Source organism: Hypanus sabinus, chromosome 22 (assembly GCF_030144855.1).
Source record: "Hypanus sabinus isolate sHypSab1 chromosome 22, sHypSab1.hap1, whole genome shotgun sequence".
Lineage (NCBI taxonomy): Eukaryota > Metazoa > Chordata > Chondrichthyes > Myliobatiformes > Dasyatidae > Hypanus > Hypanus sabinus.
Genome location: NC_082727.1, coordinates 18963029 through 18984180, shown reverse-complemented (window position 1 = coordinate 18984180; position 21152 = coordinate 18963029). Strand labels below are relative to the sequence as shown.

General features: G+C 42.3%; 1 protein-coding gene across 2 annotated transcripts in view; it reads left to right on the top strand.

Annotated features, from left to right (window-relative positions):
* The window catches only part of fbxw4 (F-box and WD repeat domain containing 4), a 259055-nt gene that overhangs the window by 99516 nt on the left and 138387 nt on the right, over positions 1 to 21152 (top strand). For both annotated transcript variants that reach the window (XM_059947197.1, XM_059947196.1), the window contains one exon: positions 8957 to 9022. In XM_059947197.1, coding sequence (XP_059803180.1) covers positions 8957 to 9022 — 66 coding nt within the window. The remainder of the gene's footprint in view (positions 1 to 8956; positions 9023 to 21152) is intronic.

The window sequence follows — 21152 nt, the reverse complement described above, 5'->3', positions numbered from 1 at the left end:
GTGTTTGTGTGACCTCTGGCAATAATTCCATGCCTCTGAGGTACCTCCAATAATGATGTCAAATGATTAGGTTACCGAAAATGTGAACAGTGGCAATAGGACGTGACATGTTCTAATGACTGCTGGACACACTCTCAGGTCCGATGTACCTGTGCTGATATAACCTTTGCCACTATAATATCGCTTGTTCACAGAGTGCCTACTTACACAAAAAACCTTTTCCTTCTTCAAAAGCTGACTTAATTGCGTTTTTTACTCTTTTTTTCCCTCTCCATGCGGGGATCAGTGGGCTATAAATAATTTGAGTAATCGAGAGTAATAGGGTTGAGGGGGAGGAGAGGAGGGCAGGTTTGGGGAGGGGGGGAGGATGAACTTTTCCTCTTTTGTATCCTGTGTCAGTGAGGGTCAGAGGTCAGGAGGCTTGCATATTCTATTAGGTCGAGTCGTAATCATTGGAACAAATGAGTTTACCCAACAGTGATTAAAGTGCCAGGGAAGCTCGGCAAGGCTGAATGTGTTTGACAAGCTCTCTGGTGAATAATGTGACAGGCCCCAGAGCCCGTCATTGCCAAATTGCTATTGCACTACAGAGATACTTGAAAATAAAATAAACTGGATGTGTTGACCTCACTCATTTGGCCTGCTTTTTCCCAGTGATACGAGGAACACACAAGCACACCAGTTTTCTATGCATGTTTTAATTGTACAATCTATTTGTTGAACTCCTAAGGCCGGGATACAAGTGACTGATCTCCACCTGATCCTGCATAATGGAGAGCATCCTAACTAGTTCCATCATTGTCCTTGTATGGAGGGGGCCACTACACAGGATTGGAAAAGGCTGCAGAAGGTTATAAACACAGCCAGCACCACCTTGGGCACTAGGTTCCCCAGCGTCAAGGTCACCTTCAAAAGGCAATGCCTCTCAAAGGCGGCGTCCACCGTTAAGGAGCCCCATCATCCAGGATATGCCTCTTTCTCATTGCTACAATCAGGAAGGAGGTACAGGAGCCTGAAGACCCATACTCAGCGTTTCAGGCAGGAACCGCTTCTTCCCCGCCACCATCAGATTTCTAAACGGACAATGAACCCATGAACATAACTTCACTATTTTTGCTCCCCTGCACTACTTATCTAACTTAATTTCACATATACTTATTGTAATTTACAGTTTTTTTAAATTGCAATGTTGCAATGTTCTGCTGGTGCAAAACTACAAATTTCAAGACATATGTCAGTGATATTGTACCTGTTTCTGAAATGCTCGTTGCACCTGTCACTCTCCAGAAAATTGCAGCTTAACTTCTAAAATCCAAGTGATAGGAATAATTTATCTGGTGCATGCTATCACAGTTCAGGCATAGCCATGGAATCCAAGTCATAAACCAATAGATTCTGCAGATGCTGGAAAAACACACAAAATACTGGTGGAATTCAGCAGATCAGGCTACATTAATGGAGAGAAATAAAGAGCTGACATTTTGGACTGAGACCCTTCATCAAGACTGGAAAGGAAAGGGGAAGAAGTCAGGAATGTCAGCTTTTCAGCTGACTTTATTCCAAAGCCAGCTTTTCTTTATTCCTCTCCATAGATGCTGCCGGACTTGCTGTGTTCCTTCAGCTTCTTGTGTGTGTTACTAAGGCTGCCCAGTGTCCAGCTGGCACATATAGAAAGAAAGATGGTGCCTTCACAGCCTCAGTATGTACAAAAATATAAAAATAGTTAACTTTATTTGTCTCTTGAACATTGAAATATACAGTGAAATTGCGTCCTTTCTATCGACAACCAGCATGACCCGAGATGTGCTTGGGGACACACTGCAAGTGTTACCATGCTTTCAGTGTCAACATAGCGTGCCCACAACTTCCTCTCTCTAACCCATACAACTTTGGAAACCAGAGTACCCAAAAAACCATCATCAGGGAGCCCACCATTCAGGCTATGCTCTCTTTTCACTACTGCCATTAGAAAGAAGGTACAGGAGCCTTGGGTCCCACATCACCAGGTTCAGGAACAGTTATTACCCTTCGACAATCAGTATGCATGGATAAATTTACTTATCTCAACACCGAACTAATTCCACAGCCTATGGATTTTTAAGGACTGCACAATCCTATTTTGGTATTATTTATTTATTTATTTGTCTGTTTATCTATCAATCATCTGTGTGTTTTTGTATTTGCACAGCTTTTCTTTTCTACATTGGTTATTTTTTCTGTCTTTGTAGTTCCTCAGTGATTCTGTTCCATTTGTTTGAATCCACTATGAATGCCCACAAAAAATGACTCCCAGAGTAGTAGTGACATATTTGTACTTTGATAATAAATTTACTTTGAACTCTGAATGCACAGAGACACTTTGAAAACATAGAAACCCCTTACAAACAGTGGTGGGAATTGAACCCTGATCTTACAACTGGCCGTTACGCTCACCACTATGGTATCAAACCCAATGAAGTACGATTGAATGGTTAAATTTAGCCATTGTGTTACATGTAGCAGGCTCCCACAAACAGCAATGTGATATTGATCAGATCATTGGTGTTTTAGTTGCTTATGAGATGAGTAATGGCCAGAATACCAGAGAAATCTTCCCTGTTCTTCTTAAAATGGGCTGTTTTGAATCCATTTGAGGGGTGGACAGGTTTATCCTGTCATCAGACCCCGCAGAGGGAGTAACACATGCACAATGCCAGGAAAAACTCAGCAAGTCAGGCAGCATCTATGGAAAGGAACAAACAGTTGACTTTTCAAGCTGAGACCCTTCAGCAGGAGTGGGAAGTCACCTTAGATTTGTGCTCAATTCTCTGGACCTTCTGATGTGCAAATGCTCCTGCGGCCTTCTAAGTTATTAGTATTCCTTCCTGGCCAATTGCCTTTGTCACATTCTGCCTCCTTTTAAATCTGGGTCTGCTGGTCTTTGATAGGTTCATTAATGGATATTCTACCTTTTACCCCATCTTAAACTGTCATGGGTCTACTGAAGTTCAAGTTGCTGAAGGATACAGATGTATTGCCCTTATAGTGGAGGTGATAGTAGAAGCATGCCACAGGGTGGGAATGGGAGTTAATGTAAATGTGGGGGAAGCAAGAGAAAATGGATTAATTTAGACTTGGTGTAAGCAGGTGGGTAATGGTTGGCACAGATTTGATGGACCCTGAATTCAAACTGAATTAAACTCTATTTAAACAAAGCTAGACTACGAAATATATAACTAAGGAATCTGGAGAACATAGTGTATGAAGAAGTAGATAGCTTTCAGGTAATGCAAGTACATAGGAGGACGCATAGAATATTGGTTTGTATTGCAAGGTGTATGCAAGGGGGAGAAAAGTAGGGAAGCTTTGATGCACCTTTGCAGAGTACTAGTGAGACTGCACCTGGTGTATTTCATTTCGTTCTGCTCTCCATATTTAAGAAAGGACATCTCACACAAAAAGCTGTCTTTGGCCTTGATGAAGAGTCTCGGCTTGAAGTCTTTACTGTTTATTCCCCTCCAAAAATTACTTGCTAAGCTCCTCCAGCATTTTGTGTGTGTTGCTGAAGGTTTCCAGCATCTGCAGAATCTCTTGTGCCTTCGCTGGAGGAACTGGAGAGAAATGTTTACAGGTTCACCCTAGGATGAAGGGGTTGAGAGGTGAAGAAATGTAGAGGCCTGTATATCAAATGGTCGGAAAATAAGAGGTGATTTTTATCAAAGTGTACCGAATTTGAGGAGGTTTGATATTACAGGGTGGATGCTAAGGGGTCTGTGGTGACAGATTTTAGTTTCAGAAGAACGCGTTTCCTAGTTTTGCTGGGGAGAACGAGGCACTTTTCTCAGAGGATTAAGAATCTTTGAAACTCTGTCTCAACAGCTGTTTTGGAAAGAGAGTGGAAGCTGATGGACACCTTTTTCTGAGAGCAGGAAGGTGGTGGATTATCCATGACCTTCATGAGGGATGGAGATCAGTGATGACCCAATCATACCAGACAAGTTCAACTTAACCTTCCTTTTTGCAAAGCTCTGCAACCCACCAGTTTTATTAACTATTTTCTCCACCTGTTCTGATTCTGAATGTGCTAAAGAATCAACCATGTTGTGTGTGACAAAGAACTTAGTAATAGTGAGTTCCATGGTCCGTGTTAAACTGGCTGAAGAGAGAGCAAATCAATGGACAGCCACATCCAAACTTTGCTTTCCCAGAACCTCCGCCTATTTGGCATTATTAATGCCAGATCTTCTGCTTTCTCACTAGTGGTAAAATTAATTCCTTACAAATTGAGTGCCTATAGGTCTTGTTCACATCCACCGCGAGCAAAGCCCTCCCTGACATTGAGAACATCTACAAGGAGTGTTGTCTCAGGAAATCAGCATCCATCATCAGCGACTCCTACCATCCAGGCCATGCTCTCTTCTCACTGTTGTCATCAGAAAGAAGGTACAGGAGCCTTAGAACTCACACCACCAGGTTCTGAAACAGTTATTGCCCCTCAACCATTAGGCTCTTGAACTAGTAGGGATAACTCCATTCAACATGCCCCACAACCAATGGACTCACTTCCAAAGTCTCTTCATCTCATGTTCTCAATATTTATTGTGTATTTATTTATATTATGTTTGTTTTTTGTAGTTGCGCAGTTTGCTGTCATTTGCACATTGATTGTTCATCTTGCTGTGCAGAGTTTTTCATCGATTCTGTTTTGTTTCTTTTCAGTAACTGTGAAGGAATGAAAATGAATCTCAAGGCAGCATATGGTGACATGTACTTTGATAATACATTTACTTTGAACCTTGATTAATGCCAGATCCACTTATTTCCACTACTGATGAAATTAATTCCTTACGCATTAACTGCATTAAGTGGCTGTAAGTCTTAATCTGATTTGACTCTTTAAGTCTAACTCTGTAAGCTGTGCTTAATTCACACTTGGCTTATAGAACTTACTACAGTGAGTATCAAGTCACTTCATGGATTCTTAGTGCCAGGCATGGAATCTGCTGCCATACTACTTTGAGAAGTTCAGGGGTATATTGTGTGATGGCCTTTATTTGTTAGGGAACCAGTTTCAAGAGTCATGAGGTAATCTTGCAGCTCTATAAGAACTCTCACAGCTACCTGGACTACTCCTCTTCCCACCCTGTCTCTTGCAAAAAGGCTATCCCCTTCTCACAATTCCTCCGTCTCCACCGCATCTGCTCTCAGGATGAGGCTTTTCTTTCCAGGACGAAGGAGATGTCTTCCTTTTTTAAACAAAGGGGCTTCGCTTCGTCCACCATCAATTCTGCTCTCAAACACATCTCTCCCATTTCCCACACATCTGCCCTCACCCCATCCACCCACCACCCCACTAGGGATAGGGTTCCCCTTATCCTTACCTACCACCCCACCAGCCTCCAGGTCCAACATATAATTCTCCGTAACTTCCGCTACCTCCAACGGGATCCCACTACCAAACACATTTTTCCCTCCCCCGTTTCTGCTTTTCGCAGGGATCACTCCCTACGTGACTCCCTTGTCCACTCGTCCCCCCCATCCCTTCCCACCGATCTCCCTCCTGGCACTTATCTTGGCACTTATCCTTGTAAACGGAACAAATGCTACACCTGTCCTTACACTTCCTCCCTCACCACCATTCAGGGCCCCAGACAGTCCTTCCAGGTGAGGTGATACTTCACCTGTGAGTCGGCTGGTGTGGTATACTGCATCCGGTGCTCCCGGTGTGGCCTTCTATATATTGGTGAAACCCGACACAGACTGGGAGACCATTTCACTGAATACCTACACTCCGTCCACCAGAGAAAGCAGGACCTCCCAGTGGCCACACATTTTAATTCCACAGCCCATTCCCATTCTGATATGTCTATCCATGGCCTCCTCTATTGTTAAAATGATTCCAAACTCAGGTTGGAGGAACAACACCTTATATACCAGCTGGGTAGCCTCCAACCTGATGGCATGAACATTGACTTCTCTAACTTCCGTTAAAGCCCCTCCTCCCCTTCTTACCCCATCTCTGACATACTTAGTTGTTTGCCTGTTCTCCATCTCCCTCTGGTGCTCCCCCACTCTTTCTTTCTCCTGAGGCCTCCCATCCCATGATCCTTTCCCTTCTCCAGCTCTGTATCACTTTCGCCAATCACCTTTCCAGCTCTTAGCTTCATCCCACCCCCTCCGGTCTTCTATCATTTCACATTTCCCCCTCCCCCCACTACTTTCAAATCTCTTACTATCTTTCCTTTCGGTTAGTCCTGACGAAGGGTCTCGGCCCAAAATGTCGACAGCGCTTCTCCCTATAGATGCTGCCTAGCCTGCTGTGTTCTACCAGCATTTTGTGTGTGTTGTTGTTTGAATTTCCAGCATCTGCAGATTTCCTCATGTTTGCTCTATAAGAACCCTGGTTAGACCACACTTGGAGTTGTGTTCAGTTCTGGTCACCTCATTATAGGAAGGATGTGGAGGCTTTAGAGAGGGTGCAGAGGAGATTTACCAGGATGCTGTTTGGATTAGAAAGCATATCTTATGAGGAAAGGTTGAGTAAGCTTTTCTTTTTGGAACAAAGAAGGATGAGAGCTGATGTGATAGGTGATGAGAGACATAGATCAAGTGGACAACCAGTGACTTTTTCCCGGGATGGCCATGACCCAGGGACAAAGAATTTAAGACAATGGTATTGGACAAAAGAAATTAACAATATCTTTATTCTTGAGTAATGGAGTCCAGTCCTGATGAAGGGTTTCAGACCAAACTGTTGACTGTTTATTCCCCTCCATTGATGTTGCCTGACCTGCTGAGTTCTTCCAGCTTTTTATGTGTGTCACTCTGGATTTCCAGCATCTACAGAATCTCTTGCGTTTCAGGAGGGTAGCTGGCTAATCCGGGAGGTGATGTAGAATTTCTGTGTGCTCTGATGAAGGGGTCCAAGGTCATCCAATATGCAGAGAAGTCACATGTTAAAGTAAACTGTATCTGTACAGTTTTTTTTCCACGTATGAAGTGAGTGACCATTACTATAAAAAAAAATGACTATGCAGTGAGCCAACAATTACATAATGAAGAACGAAGCTGTACAAATATAGTGATCCATTTGAAACTCTAACACTATGCAATTGCATAAAGTTAACCTGAATTAACAGACTCCAGACCATGATGCCTGGCTGGCTGGCTGGTGGTGTAGTGGCATCCACACACTTCTTTGAGGCGAACGGTCCCGGGTTCGAATCCAGCCGGCTCCCAGCCTGCTTTCCATCCATGCTGGGTTGAGCGTCAAGCTAGCAACTTGGCCTCGTTTTTTAAAAAAACAGACAAAAATGCTAAAGAAACAGCAAGGTTGCCACCCGATGTACCACAAGGCACAGATAGGAACAACAACAAGACAATGATGCCATGAATTGCCCTCAATTCTAAATAAAGAGTAAGTCTGCAGAGAAAAAAAACACCAAGTAACCTTTGTGAGGTTGCACGTTACTCCCTTCACACATCTATTTTAAAAGCAAGTAACACATTTCAGGTGCCAGCTCGTGAGCCATTATTTCTGCCTCTACTTGTTCTGTTTGCCAATCAGCAAAGGAAGCTAATTAAGTGAGCCATGGATATCTCTGTTGAGTTATCAAAGGAAGGGTTTTTCATTGATCAAGAATTGTATAGAAGTTTGAACATTTTGGTCCCTTAGTACTAAAATAAGTTTCTGAGATTGAAAATTAGTCTTTGTCTGAGGCTTGAGGTGAGGAAACACAGTGAGAGGAATAAAACCTTGCTATGAAAGGTTGGGTTGGGGAGGGCTCAGTGTTGGTGGTCTGCTGGCCAATTTTAGTGTGGCAGGTTTTGTGTGAATAGAAACTAAAAGCTATTAGTGTGTACGTGAGTGTGATGGTCCCCCAGGGGCAGAGTGAAAGAAGCTAGGTGGTGGGAACACAGCAGGTAGTGGCTGGAACTGGGGAGGGGGTCTTTCAGGTGATCCGCAGCCTGTGTGGGATTGTGCAAACTGCTCCACCCCTGCATTGTGTTGTGTAATAAATGATTCTGGGCTTCAGTGGCCTGCTCAAGAGCAGTGTACCAACTGGAAAACAGCTGATTCCAATCTCTTCCCCCCTCCGAGCCCCTCCAGCGCACCTCCCCTGCTCTTAACCCGGCATCCAGACCCTGGTTTGGGTTAACCCATTACTAGTTTAACCTGCCCGCAGGATCTGTGTAGACACTTTCTCCTTTTATCTTCCTTGAGCGTTACGGTTCTGACACTTTAATAACTTTCACAGTGCAGCTGATATTGGAGGTAAATGCTTCGCTTGCCACCACCCCTTCCCCTTCCTCTGGTGGGTCAGGCAGCCTTCCTCCTAAAGCAGCTGAAACTTCCGACCTGGAACATGTGGGGTGCAGGCTCTGGATAAGACTGAGATGTGGATGAAGCAGGCCAGCGTCATGAGTATGAGTATTTCCATAATTGACCTCAGCGTTTGTTTTGAAGGGTGACACAATTCATGCAACAGTTGCAACAGTAAGATTGGGATTCAATTCCCACTGCTGTCAGAAAGGAGTTTGTACCTTCTCCCTGCGACTGCATGGGCTTCCTTTGGGCACTGCAGCTTCCTCCCACAGTCCAGTGGTGTACGGTTAGGGTGAGTGAGTTATGGGGATGGTGTGTTGGCGCTGGAAGTGTGGCGTCACTTGTGTGCTGCCCAGTGCAATCCTTGCTGATTTGATTTAACACAAACAAAGCTTCTAGCTGTATTTTTGATGTACATGTGGCAAATAAATATAATCTTCAAAGGGAGCATTTGCTGAATTTCCAGTTTTATGTACAACAGTCCCTATTACCAAATGTTACTGGGCTAAAGTGAGGAGCAAAGTTTTTTGCCATGCCTCCCCACTGCATCCACTCCAAAGCAAAAGTATAGAACCCAGGAAGTGACAAAGACCCTATACCTTCTGATTAATCTTGTTTGATTTGTAAGTAGTTGTACTTTCTCTTTTCCAGTTCTGTCATGACTGGGACTGCTTGCTGTGGCCATGCCTCACCGTTACGGATTTGGGACCTTCAGAGGTAAGGAAACCGATTCCATGAATCATGCAGCACAACCTGTGTCCGGATGTTACCACTGGGGTCCTATTTTTAGAGGGAGGAGAAGACTTGCACCTTTCTCATCTGTCAGTTGTTCATGTGTGCATTGCAGTCAATTGGATATCTTTAAAGTATTGTTGCTGTAAGTTGCAAGCACTGTAGGCAGCTGCCAGAAAACAACATTGTTTAGAAACAGAATCGGGTTTTTCATCACCAGCATGTGACAAGAAATTTGTTAACTTAGCAGCAGCAGTTCAACGCGATACATAATCTAGTAGAGAGAAAAAAATAATAATAAATAACCAAGTAGATCAACTACAGTATGCATATATTGAATCAATTTTTAAAAAACATGCAAAAAAAAGAAATGCTGTATATATTTTTAAAAAGTGATGTAGTGTCCAAAGACTCATTTGTCCATTTAGGAATAGGATGGCAGAAGGGAAGAAGCTGTTCCTGAAACACTGAGTGTGTGCCTTTAAGCTTCTGTACCTCCTACCTGATGGTAACCGTGAGAAAAGGGCATTCCCTGGGTGCTGGAGGTCCTTAACAATGGACACTGCCTTTCTGAGACACTGCTCCCTGAAGATGTCCCAGGTACTTTGTAGGCTGGTACCCAAGATGAAGCTGACTGGATTTACAACTTTCTGCAGCTTCTTTTAGTCCTGTGCAGTAGCCCCTCCATACCAGACAGTGATGCAGCCTGTCAGAATGCTCTCCACTGTACAACTATAGAAGTTTTTGAGTGTATTTGTTGACATGCCAAATCTCTTCAAACTCCTAATAAAGTATAGCCACTGTCTTGCCTTCTTTATAACTGCATAAATATGTTGGGACCAGGTTAGATCCTCAGAGATCTTAACACCCAAGGACTTGAAACTGCTCACTCTGTCATCGTGTCATGTGTTATTAGAATTGTTTGAGATATAAATATTTCTCACAACACTTTGGAGAGCTCTCATTCTGCTCTTCAGAAATGTCTGCGGGTCTTTAATGTTCAATCAGCTCTGAGTCAAGAGGATCCTTACATTTAATACCTCGTCTGAAAGACGGCTGCTCTGACAGTGCAGTTTTCCTTCACTTTTGCACCAAAGTGTCAGGCTAGTCTTTCTGTTCAGCTCAGCAGTACAAATAAGAAATAATCCCAAGATTATGAGTCCTTGAAAGTGAGTCTCTACTTTGTAGAATCAGTTCAGAGTTGTGGCAAGTGAAGTTGTCCACACTGGGTCAGGGGCATGATGGTTATAGGGTAATAACTATTCCTGAACTTGGTGGTGTGGGACCTTGGGCTTCTGTACTACAAGCCCAATGATAGAAGCATGAAAAGAGCATAGCCTGGGAGGTGGGGGGGGTTCTTGGATGATATCTATTCCAAGCATCAAGTACACATCTATACTAATCCTACATTCCACCCCTGATCTTTGATCTGTTTTTGCCTTGATGATTTGTGCTCATTTAGATGCTTCTTAACTGTTGTGCGAGTTCCTGCCTCCACCACCAGTTGGCTGAGCATTCCATATTCTCAAAGCCCTCTGGGTGGAAAAAAAAAATCGTCCTTAGGTTCTTATGCAACTTCCTACCCCTTAACTTAAATGTTTGCCCATTGGTTTCAGACTTCTCTGCAGTCAGGAAATATTCCTTACCGTTTACATGGGTCTATGCCCCTTATAACTTGCTATACCTCAATCATGTCTTCACTCCCCCTGCCCCCGATAAACATCCATCATCCTCCACTCCAAAGGAAATAAACCCAGCCTGTAAATTCTCATAAACCCCAGACAAAAAAAAAATCAGGTTTTTCTCCTTTGCTCTCTGTCCAGTGCAATTATGAACTCTATTGTGTGGCAACCAGAACTTCACACAATGTTACACCCATGTTCTTGCCTCCCCTTTCTTATAATCCAAGCTCCAGTCAGTAGAGGCAAGTATTCCTTGTGCTGCCTTCACCACCCTATCTGCCTCTTTCAGTGATGCTTGGACCTGAACACTTAAATTCCTGTGATCCACTGTATTCTCTGGGGTCCTGCCATTCATTGTGTCAGGTATTATTAGTCATCCCTTGCACTTAGCAGGCTTAATTTCCATCTGCTCTGTTCTCCTTACCAGCCGATCAAAGTCATTGTTGTAGCCTGAGATCACCCTCGGGAATGACTCACCAATCTCAAAAAAAATAAGCTTTATTTGTCAGGTGCGCATGGAAACAGTGAAATATGTCATTTGCATCAATGGCCAATACAGTCAGAGGATGTTACGGGGACAGCCCGCAATGGTCACCATGCTTCTGGCACCTATATAGCATGCTCACAACTCCCTAAACCCTAACCCTAACCCTAACCTTTGGAATGTGGGAGGAAACCAGAGCACCTGGAGGAAACCCACATGGTTACAGGCAGTAGTGGGAATTGAACTCTCATTGCTGGCACTGTAAAGTGTTATGCTAACTGATAGGCTAATGTGTCACCCCACGATCTCCCACATCTATATCCAGATCATAAACAGCAAGAATCCCAGCAGTAGTTCTGTGGTTCCCTTGGTCAGAGACTTCTAATCACAAAAATTATGGGTATAGCTGATTTGATACGACATATTTCACTGTATATTTTGATGTACATATGACCAGGAAAACTAATCTTAAAAAAACTGCTCTCCATTATCACTCACTACTTCTATTGCCAAAACAATTAATTTTGGCTCCAACTTACCTTGGAGTGGAGTAAGAACTCTCAGACTCCTAAGAGTGCAACTTAGCCGTGGCTGAAAACCCTCATGGAGGCTGAGGGAAGAGGATAATTCTGCACTATTTAGAGATGGTGGGGGACAATGAGTGAGAGATAATGGTGAGCAATCTTGGATATCAGCACAGTGAAGAAGGATTGCTTTAGTGAAGAGGGTGACTGACCTATAACCATTCCAGTGATGACCAGCTATCTGTTTCTGCTGAAGCTGCCCACTTGAGCAATGAATAAACACTCCATACAATTTTAAAGCCAAAGAAAATTTATCGGGCAGTTCTCATTGTAGTGGCAAGATAGCTCAGTGCAGCTGGGCAGTCTGAGTCTGCCTGAGTAACAAAGCTGTATTAGTCAGGATTAGGAACAAGGACAGACAGGGTTTGAGTTTATCTAGTGAAGAGGCAAGCACGGGCAATTGAAGGAGATTAGTCTTGTCTAGTAGTTTAATTTCTCTTTTAACTGGCAATCGCTCTTCATTTGGTTGGCAGGTTGTGCAAGTGGTTTAGTGTCAAGCCTGCTGAGCAGGGCAAGAAGTAACAGATCTATTTGTAATAGACAGGTGTCAAGTTTAGGTGTTGCGTGAAGCTGCTCAAAGGCTGACAGCCTTTTTTTTTCCCTCTTTCTTTGGTTTGGTTTTCTATGTGCTCCCACCATCTGTCCATAAACTGCTTACATCTCTCTCCTTTCTTGTTTTCACATCCTTTGTATATTTCTGCTTCTCAGTTCCATGCCCTCTTCTCATTACTGCCATCAGTGAGGAAGTTGCAGGAGCCTGAAGACCCACACTCAGTGTTTTAGGAGCTGTTTCTTCCACTCACTATCAGATTTTTGAACCGTCTATGAACAGTATCTTATTATTCGCAGCTCCCTTTTTGCACTATTTATTTACTTCTTGTATGTTTCTTATTGTACTTAGAGTAATTTTCATGTATTGCACTTTACTGCTGCTGCAAAACAATAAACCGTGATATATTTCAGTGATATTAAACTGGATTCTGATCTAGCATTTTTTTTTATTTAGTGGATTCTGGTTAATTGGGACACAGTGGAACCAATACATTTTGACCTAATTAAGCAACTGCCCCAATTAGGTGAAGTTTCATGGAAATAGTTAAAAAGGTATAAAAAAGACAAACTACTGTTTAACTGAGTAACAATTTATGTATGTAAATGAAATACAGAACAAATCAGAACACAATCAATGCTGTTACAGTTCTATAAAACTGTGTACTAGTTCCTAATAGTTATCGACAGAGGAATTCATTTGCCATGTTCTTTTGATTGACTGTAAAAGAACAAAATCAGCTCGGACACCTGGTGCAGGTGGTGGACTGCCTTCAAGCAATACTTTCAACGATTGCATCCTCCAACAAATCTTGATTTTATTTGTCATTCAAGGTGATTGTCGATGCCTTCAAATTCTTCATAGTTCCTAACTTGTTCAAGTCGTGCAATTGTTTCATTATCACTCCCAGTTGTTTCTGCTCCAACACATGAATGCATGAAACTACAGTGAGCAAAACAGTTTTGAATTGTCTTACTACTAATTTCTCACCAAATATCAGTGATTAAAAATCACTGCTGTTTGAACATAAATACACACACAATTGATGTTTTTTTTAAACTGATCGCTGTATACTGCTTCGTAATTTTTTTTCTTCATTCTTTCGTTTTTCTTGGTATTTCCTTCTCTTGCATCCTCTGTTCCTGTTTAACCATCCCTTTGAAGGGTCTCGGTCTGAAACATTGGTGCTGCCAGACCTGCCAGACCTGCAGAGTTCCTCCAGCATTTTTGTGTGTTTCTCTGGATTTCCAGCATCTGCAGAACCTCTTGTGTTCCATGCTTGCCTGCATGTTCATGCTCCCTTGCTTGCCTGCCTCACTTATTGCACTGTGCTGTCACTAAGCTTTCTGTGGAGAAGATAAACCTTCTTGGCAATGGTTCTGTGAGCCAGAAATTTGGGTTCCCAGTCCAAAGACTTCACCTCATTATATAGCCTGATGCAGGTGTTCTGTACAGAAGGAAACTTGAGTGGATGTAAAAGATTCCCTTTACCTGCACTGCTTTGAAGAGCAAGGGAGTTCTTCCAGGTTTCCAGAAATTTATCCCTCATTATCAGGTACTTCTCGCATGCTGATATGGGATCCTGCTGTGCAGAACATGTTTAGCATGTTTTCTACATTGCAGCAGATGGGTCTTAAGGACCTGAGTTATATGGAAAGATTGAATAGGTTAAGACTCTTCCTTATAGCATAGGGAAAAGAGGAGAGATTTGATAGTGATATACAAAATTGATGGGTATAGATAGGTTTTCTCCATTGAGGTTGGATGAGGCTTGAACTAAAAGACATGAGTCAAGGATGAAGGGTGAAATACATTAAGGGGAACATGAGGGGGGATCTTTGTCACTAAGATGCTGGTGAGAGTGCAGAATGAGAAGTAGATGTGGGTTCATTGAGAGGTTTGGATAGCTACTTGGATGTGAGGGGTACAGAGGGCTATGGTGCAGATGTGGGTCAATGGGACTAGGTGAATAATAGTTCAGCAAGCTAGATGAGCCAAAGGACTATAGTGCTCTATGATTCTATGGACAATGACTATGCTTTTAAAATAACACTCTGTTGGCCTAAAATTGGATCTTCTGAAAGTGTTAAAAAAGGAGCTACAGAAACCTATTTAAAAGCTGAATTGCAAATCTTTTCATTACTGTATGCAGTGGGTAAATGAGACATGGGTGGGAACTGTTTTCCTGTGGCAGTAATGAATAGCAGTTGGCAAACCAATCCCTCGAACTTGCTTCATCAATCAGTATCATGATGATCATTTGCTTCAATTCTACACTCCATAATCTCCTTTTTATTTTCCCCAATTTGATTTTATGGCGTTCTGGAGTAGAGAACTCCTAAAATTCACAACTCTGTGGGTGAAGAAATGTTCTGCAATCTTAATCTTATGGCTGATAACTTATCCTGAAACTATATCTCCCAGTTCTAAACTTCCAATCAACAGAAACAACTAAATAAATTTTACCACACTCTTTGCACTACATGGTCACCCCCATTGCCCATTCCCCATTCTGACTCCCCTCCCCTTACCTCTTTCCTTCTCCTCACCTGCCAATCACCTTCCTCTGGTCACCCTCTTTCTTCCCTTTCTCCCATGGTCCACTCTCCTCTCCTATTAGATTCCTCCTTCTTCAGCCCTTTACTCTTCCACCTATAGCCTCCCAGCTTCTGACTTCATCCCACCTACCTTGCCCTTCTTCCACCTTCTTATTCTGTGTTGTTCCCCCTTCCTTTCCAGTTTTGATGAAGGATTTTAGGTCAACTATTTACCCCCCTCCATAGACGCTGACTGACCTGCTGAGTTCCTCTAGCATCTTGCATGTGTTACTCTGGATTTCCAAAATCTGCATAATCATTTGTGTTCAAAATTTACCCTTTTTACTCATGTACTTTTCATTGAAATCTTTGAATTTTCTAAAGTCAAGATGCTTTTATTTTTGGAAAAATTCAAGGCTCTGTTTGGCTTATTCATGTGGTTTGTACAAGGTGGTACCTGAGCAGCAACTGAGTTTGAAATAAGCAACTCTATCACTATCTATTGCTGTAATGTAAATGCGTGCAGTGCTTCTGTGTGATGTCAATATTATCATCAACTTGTATATATACACACTCAGAAATGGGTAACACCCCAGTCTTTAGTATTGAAAAGAAAGAAAAATACCAATAGCTCGTGTATGGTTGAAACCACAAGTTAATTTGAAAAAGTGATTACAATCTAAATAGAATTCTTAAATGATTTTTGTATTTGGATTAATACATATCTGGGACCGAGTTCAAGACTGGAATCTAATCAAGGGATTCAGGTGGTTCATTTATAGAATAGCAGATACCTGTGATCTAATCAAGAGGTTCAGGTAGTTTATATATTGAATTACAGATACCCGAGGTATAAGTTATTGCTGTGCATAGTTTGGTCAGTGAAGATAATGTAAGAATCTAGAAGTTTGGATTTATCTTTTTTTTCCCCCTCGTGGGGGCCAGATGGGCTGCTGTGAAACAGCTGTTTTGCTTTCATCCTTTTATCTTCTGTGTGTGTAATCATGTATGTTTTGTCAAAGTACAAAGTAGCCCTGGTACAGGTTTACCTTTGTAAGCCATTGTGATGGCATATGTCTTGTGTGTGATTGTGTGCGTTTTCTCCCACATATAGGGGCCACCTTGGCCTCCCCTTTTTTTTTGTATCTTCCATTATCTGAAGCTCTTTCTCTGCATGTCGTGCTATTGAAGCTCATGCCCGGGCTTGCGGTGCAGGTTCCCACCATTCAAGACAGATAGTCAGGTGTTCGGGAAAGGGAGAGCCCTTTGATGTAAACCGCTGAAGTCAGCACCAATCAAGGAAAAAATACAAGCTGCACTGAGAGGCAACAGAATTTGCCTCAGACTGTGCAACAGCTGGACATGCCTGGAACCTAACAAAAATTGAGCAGAAAAATAATCTGTTTATTTCTGTTGTTCCTTTTCCCCTTCATCCTTCCTAGGGTGCTAGAGTTTGCCATTTTCACCAACATTCTGTTAGTCGTGGCTGAGAATAGATTGTAAATGTAGAGCTTCACCTCATCCTGGCAATAGCAGATTCATGTTGATTTTGACTGATGGTACCTCGTCCAACTGAGCACAGATCTGTTTAATCACCCTGTAGGCTTGCTGCAGTATTTTGCTGTTGACCTTACAAGGTTGCTTTATATTGATAAACATTGTGTTAGCTGAGGTGTTTGAAAAATACATCAAACGTAGGAAGCACACCTTTGCATTTTACCCGCTGGGCTGTTTATAACTAGAATAATGGACACCTGGTGGTGTGTTATAGTCTGGAATCTAATGTCCGGGTGGTTTATATGTAGAATAGTTGATACCAGAGTACGAGTTACAGGGTAGAATGTAATTGAAGGGTTCAGGAGCTTCAATTATTGAATAACAAACCTGCAAGTGAATTACAGGATGGAATCTAATAGAGGGACTCAGGTGGTTTCTGAATAGAAAAGCAGACTGGAATCAGGTCTGGACACCCATGTACACTTAGTCTCCATATCTGTGAAAGGTTAGGTACACTTTGGAATTAGTTTAGTGGAATTATGAAGTTGTGCTGTAAGGAAAGATCAAGTAAGACTGGCTGTAGTTTGGAAGGAGAAATGTGCAATAGAAGGTTCTGGGAGGGATTGACAGAAAACATTGTTTTCAGAGTCCAAAGTTATGTATTTATTTATTTATTGTGATGCAGTGCAGCACAGGTCTTTGCAGCCCTTCAAGCCTGGCAGTTCCCCGGTGTAACCCTCGCCTAATCATGGGACTGTTTACAATGACCAGTTAACCTACCAACCGGTACGATGTTGGACTGTGAGAAGAAACCGGAACACCCAGACGAAAACCCATGCAATCATGGGGAGAATGTACAAACTCCTTACAGACTGATTATTACAGTTTATTTACTTACAGACTGTTTATTTACAGAGTTGAACCCCTGTCGATGGTATTGTAAAGTGTTGTGTTAACCACTATGTTACCATGCTGCCCATGAATAGGGACGAGTGGTCTCAGTATAAAGATGTAGTCATTTAGCTTTCAGCTGAGGACATTTATTTTATGCAGAACTTTGTAAAACTCCATAATTCCCCATCCCAGGGAAATGGATGTTCAGTTTTTTCATACGTGAGAGAGAGCCTCCTGATTTTTGGAAACTAAGGTAATGAATTAGGTGCACAATTAAGCCTGGTGTAACTGAATGGCAGAGCAGATTGGAGAGGCCTTTTCACCTATTTGCACTATCATGTTGCATTTGTTTTCAGTTGAGAAGTACAGGGAATTCTTACATTGAATGTCAGATAGCTGGGAGTGAGCTAAAAGATGGAATCTAATCAGGAGGATTGAATATGTTATGAATAAGCAGATATCCAGGAATGAGCTAAATAATGGAGAGCATTGTTTGTTCTGGTTCACTTCTTGCCCTCGTTGGGGGATTGTTTTCAGCTTTAATATGGAGCTGATCAGTAGCTTGTGGTGTGACTGAGACTCCTTGATGTCGCATGGTCTCCAAGGTGGGATCTTTTGATGTGATTTCACCCTCATCCTAGGTGAACAACTTTGTATTATTTTTTCTTCTTTGCCAAACTGGAAGTTTGCCTTCTCTTTATCTACTGAAAGATTTGCACAGATGAGATGGGGAACCACATCAAAGCAGACATCTCGTTAATGACCGCAGAGATTCGGAAGTGTGCAGAGCATCCTGGCTGGAAGCCAAAACTCAGGCGGTGCAGGGTGCTGCAATCTCTCACAACACTGACCGCTCAAAGCCTCCTCTGACTGGAGTTCTATCCAGGTCAGGCTAGTGAAGCGACAATTTCTTCTCAGTCCAACCTGGACTTCGACAAGATTGGACATTAGAGGATGGTCCAGGGTGCATCAGCAGGCAAAACTGGTTCAGTATTAGAAGGCAGAGGATGGTAGTGGATGATTGTTTTTCAGACTGGAGACCTGTAACTAGTTGTGTGGCATGGTGATTAGTGTTGGGTCCTATATTGTTTGTCATGTATATTAGTGATTTGGATGAGAATGGAGATAACATGATTAGTAAGTTTGCAGGTAACCCTAAAATTGGTGCCATCGTGGACAGTGAAGGTGACCTTGGGTTGCAGTATGTTATAGGTCAACTGGGAGAGTGGGCAAGGGAACGACAGAAGGAATGAGTACAAAGTGATGCATTTTGGGAAATTAAACCCAGGTGGACCATGCACAGTGAATGGTAGGACCCCGGGGTATATTGTTGTCTAGGAAGACCTTGGGATACAAGTGCAGAGTTCTCTGAAAATGAGAACACAGGGTGGTGAAGAAGGCATATGGTATGTATGCCTTCATCTGATGATTCTCTTGACTATCAGAGCTGGGGCATCATGTTACATTTGTACAAACATTGTTTAGGCTGCATTTAGAATATTGCATGTGCTGGTTAGACTATGAAGATTAGCCTTATATGTATACACCAAAACATCGACACGTGCAATGAAATCTGTTGCTTGCATCAACAACCAGCACAGCCTGAGAATGTGTTGGGGGCAGCCCGCAACATAGCATGCCCACAACTTGTGTCTTTGGAATGAGGAAGGAAATTAGAGCATGTGGAGTGAACATTTTCAACCTCTCACTGTTACGGACAGAAGTTCCCACTTGCTTCAAAAAGGCAACAATTATACCAGTGCCAAAGAAGAATAATGTGGGCTGCCTTAACAACTGTCGCCCAGTAGCACTCTCATCAACAGTGATGAAATGCTTTTTAAGAGGTTGGTTATGACTAGACTGAACTCCTGCCTCAGCAAGGACCTGGACCCATTGCAATTTGCCTATCGCTACAATAGGTCAATGGCAGATGCAATCTCAATGGCTCTCAACATGGCTTTAGACCACCTGGACGACACAAACACCTACATCAGGATGCTGTTCATCAACTATAGCTCAGCATTTAACACCATCATTCCCACAATCCTGATTGAGAAGTTACAGAACCTGGGCCTCTGTACCTCCCTCTGCAAATGGATCCTCGACTTCCTAACCAGAAGACCATAATCTGTGCGGATTGGTGATAACATATCCTCCTCGCTGATGATCAACACTGGCGCACCTCAGGGGTGTGTGCTTAGCCCACTGCTCTACTCTCTATATACACATGACTGTGTGGCTAGGCACAGCTCAAATACTATCTATAAATTTGCTGACGATACGACCATTGTTGGTAGAATCTCAAGTGGTGACGAGAGGGCGTACAGGAGAGAGATATGCTAAGTAGTGGAGTGGTGCAGCAGCAACAACCTGGCACTCAATGCCAGTAAGACAAAAGAGCTGATTGTGGATTTCAGGAAGGGTAAGATGAAGGAACACATACCAATCCTTGTAGAGGGATCAGAAGTGGAGAGAGTGAGCAGTTTCAAGTTCCTGGGTGTCAAGATCTCTGAGTATCTAATCTGGTCCCAACATATCGATGTAGTCATAAAGAAGGCAAGACAGTGGCTATACTTTATTAGGAGTTTGAAGAGATTTGGCATGTCAACAAATACACTCAAAAACTTCTATAGTTGTACCGTGGCGAGCATTCTGACAGGCTGCATCACTGTCTGGTATGGGGTGGGGGGGGGGGGGGGTGCTACTGCACAGGACCAGAAGAAGCTGCAGAAAGTTATAAATCTAGTCAGCTCCATCGTGGGCACTAACCTACAAAGTACCCAAGACATCTTCAGGGAGCAATGTCTCAGAAAGGCTCCAGCACCCAGGGCATGCCTTTTTCTCACTGTTACTATCAGGTAGGAGATACAGAAGCCTGAAGGCACACACTCAGTGATTCAGGAACAGCTTCTTCCCCTCTGCCATCCGATTCCTAAATGGATATTGAAGCTTTGGACACTACCTCACTTTTCTTAATATACCGTATTTCTGGTTTTTGCACATTTTAAAAATCTATTCAATGTACATAATTGATTTAATTGTTGATTTATTATTATGTTTTATTTGTTTATTTTTCTCTTTCTGCTAGATTATGTGATACTAAACTTAATTCTTTTTTTGTAATTTTTTTTATTGAAGATCATCATCAAACAAACATTTCCATAAGATGTATTTCAGACATTGTACATATATATCATATAATCATGTATGTCACAAATTCCCACATAGTATTTATCTGAGGTATACACTTATAGAAAAGAGTGGAAAGAAAAAAACAAGCAAAAGGAAAGAACTATGTACAAGTAGGGAGTGATCTTTTTTTAACTACAGATTCATTAATTTGTGAGAATAAAATCAGGCCTATGAGGCATTATGTAGTTAAACCATTTTTCCCAGTATGAATCAAATTGTTCCAACTTATGATTAACAGATGCTGTTATCTTCTCCATTTTGTAAATGTCCGTTGTAATTTCCATCCATGCATTTAAAGTTGGGCTCTCCTGTGATAACCATTTCCTAGTATGAGTCTTTTTACCAGCCACCAACAGTATATTAAATATTTATCTCTTTTCAACCATTCTTGAGGTATGGTCTTACTCTCTAAGGGTATAATAATAAACTTAATTCTGATTCTGATATCCTGTTTTCTGCCATGCTGCAGCTGGAATTTAAAGTATAATTGTGGCAAATAAGATGTTAAGTTTGCTGTTAGAGAAATGGGGATGGTAAGTTGAACATTGAGCAGTACAGACCCTTTGGCCATGATGTCATGCTGACCTACATAAACCTATTCCATGATCAATCTAATCCTTCCCTCCTACACAGCCCAAAACCCTTAATCTTTCTTACATCCATTTGCCTGAGTCTTTTAAATTTCCCTATTGTAT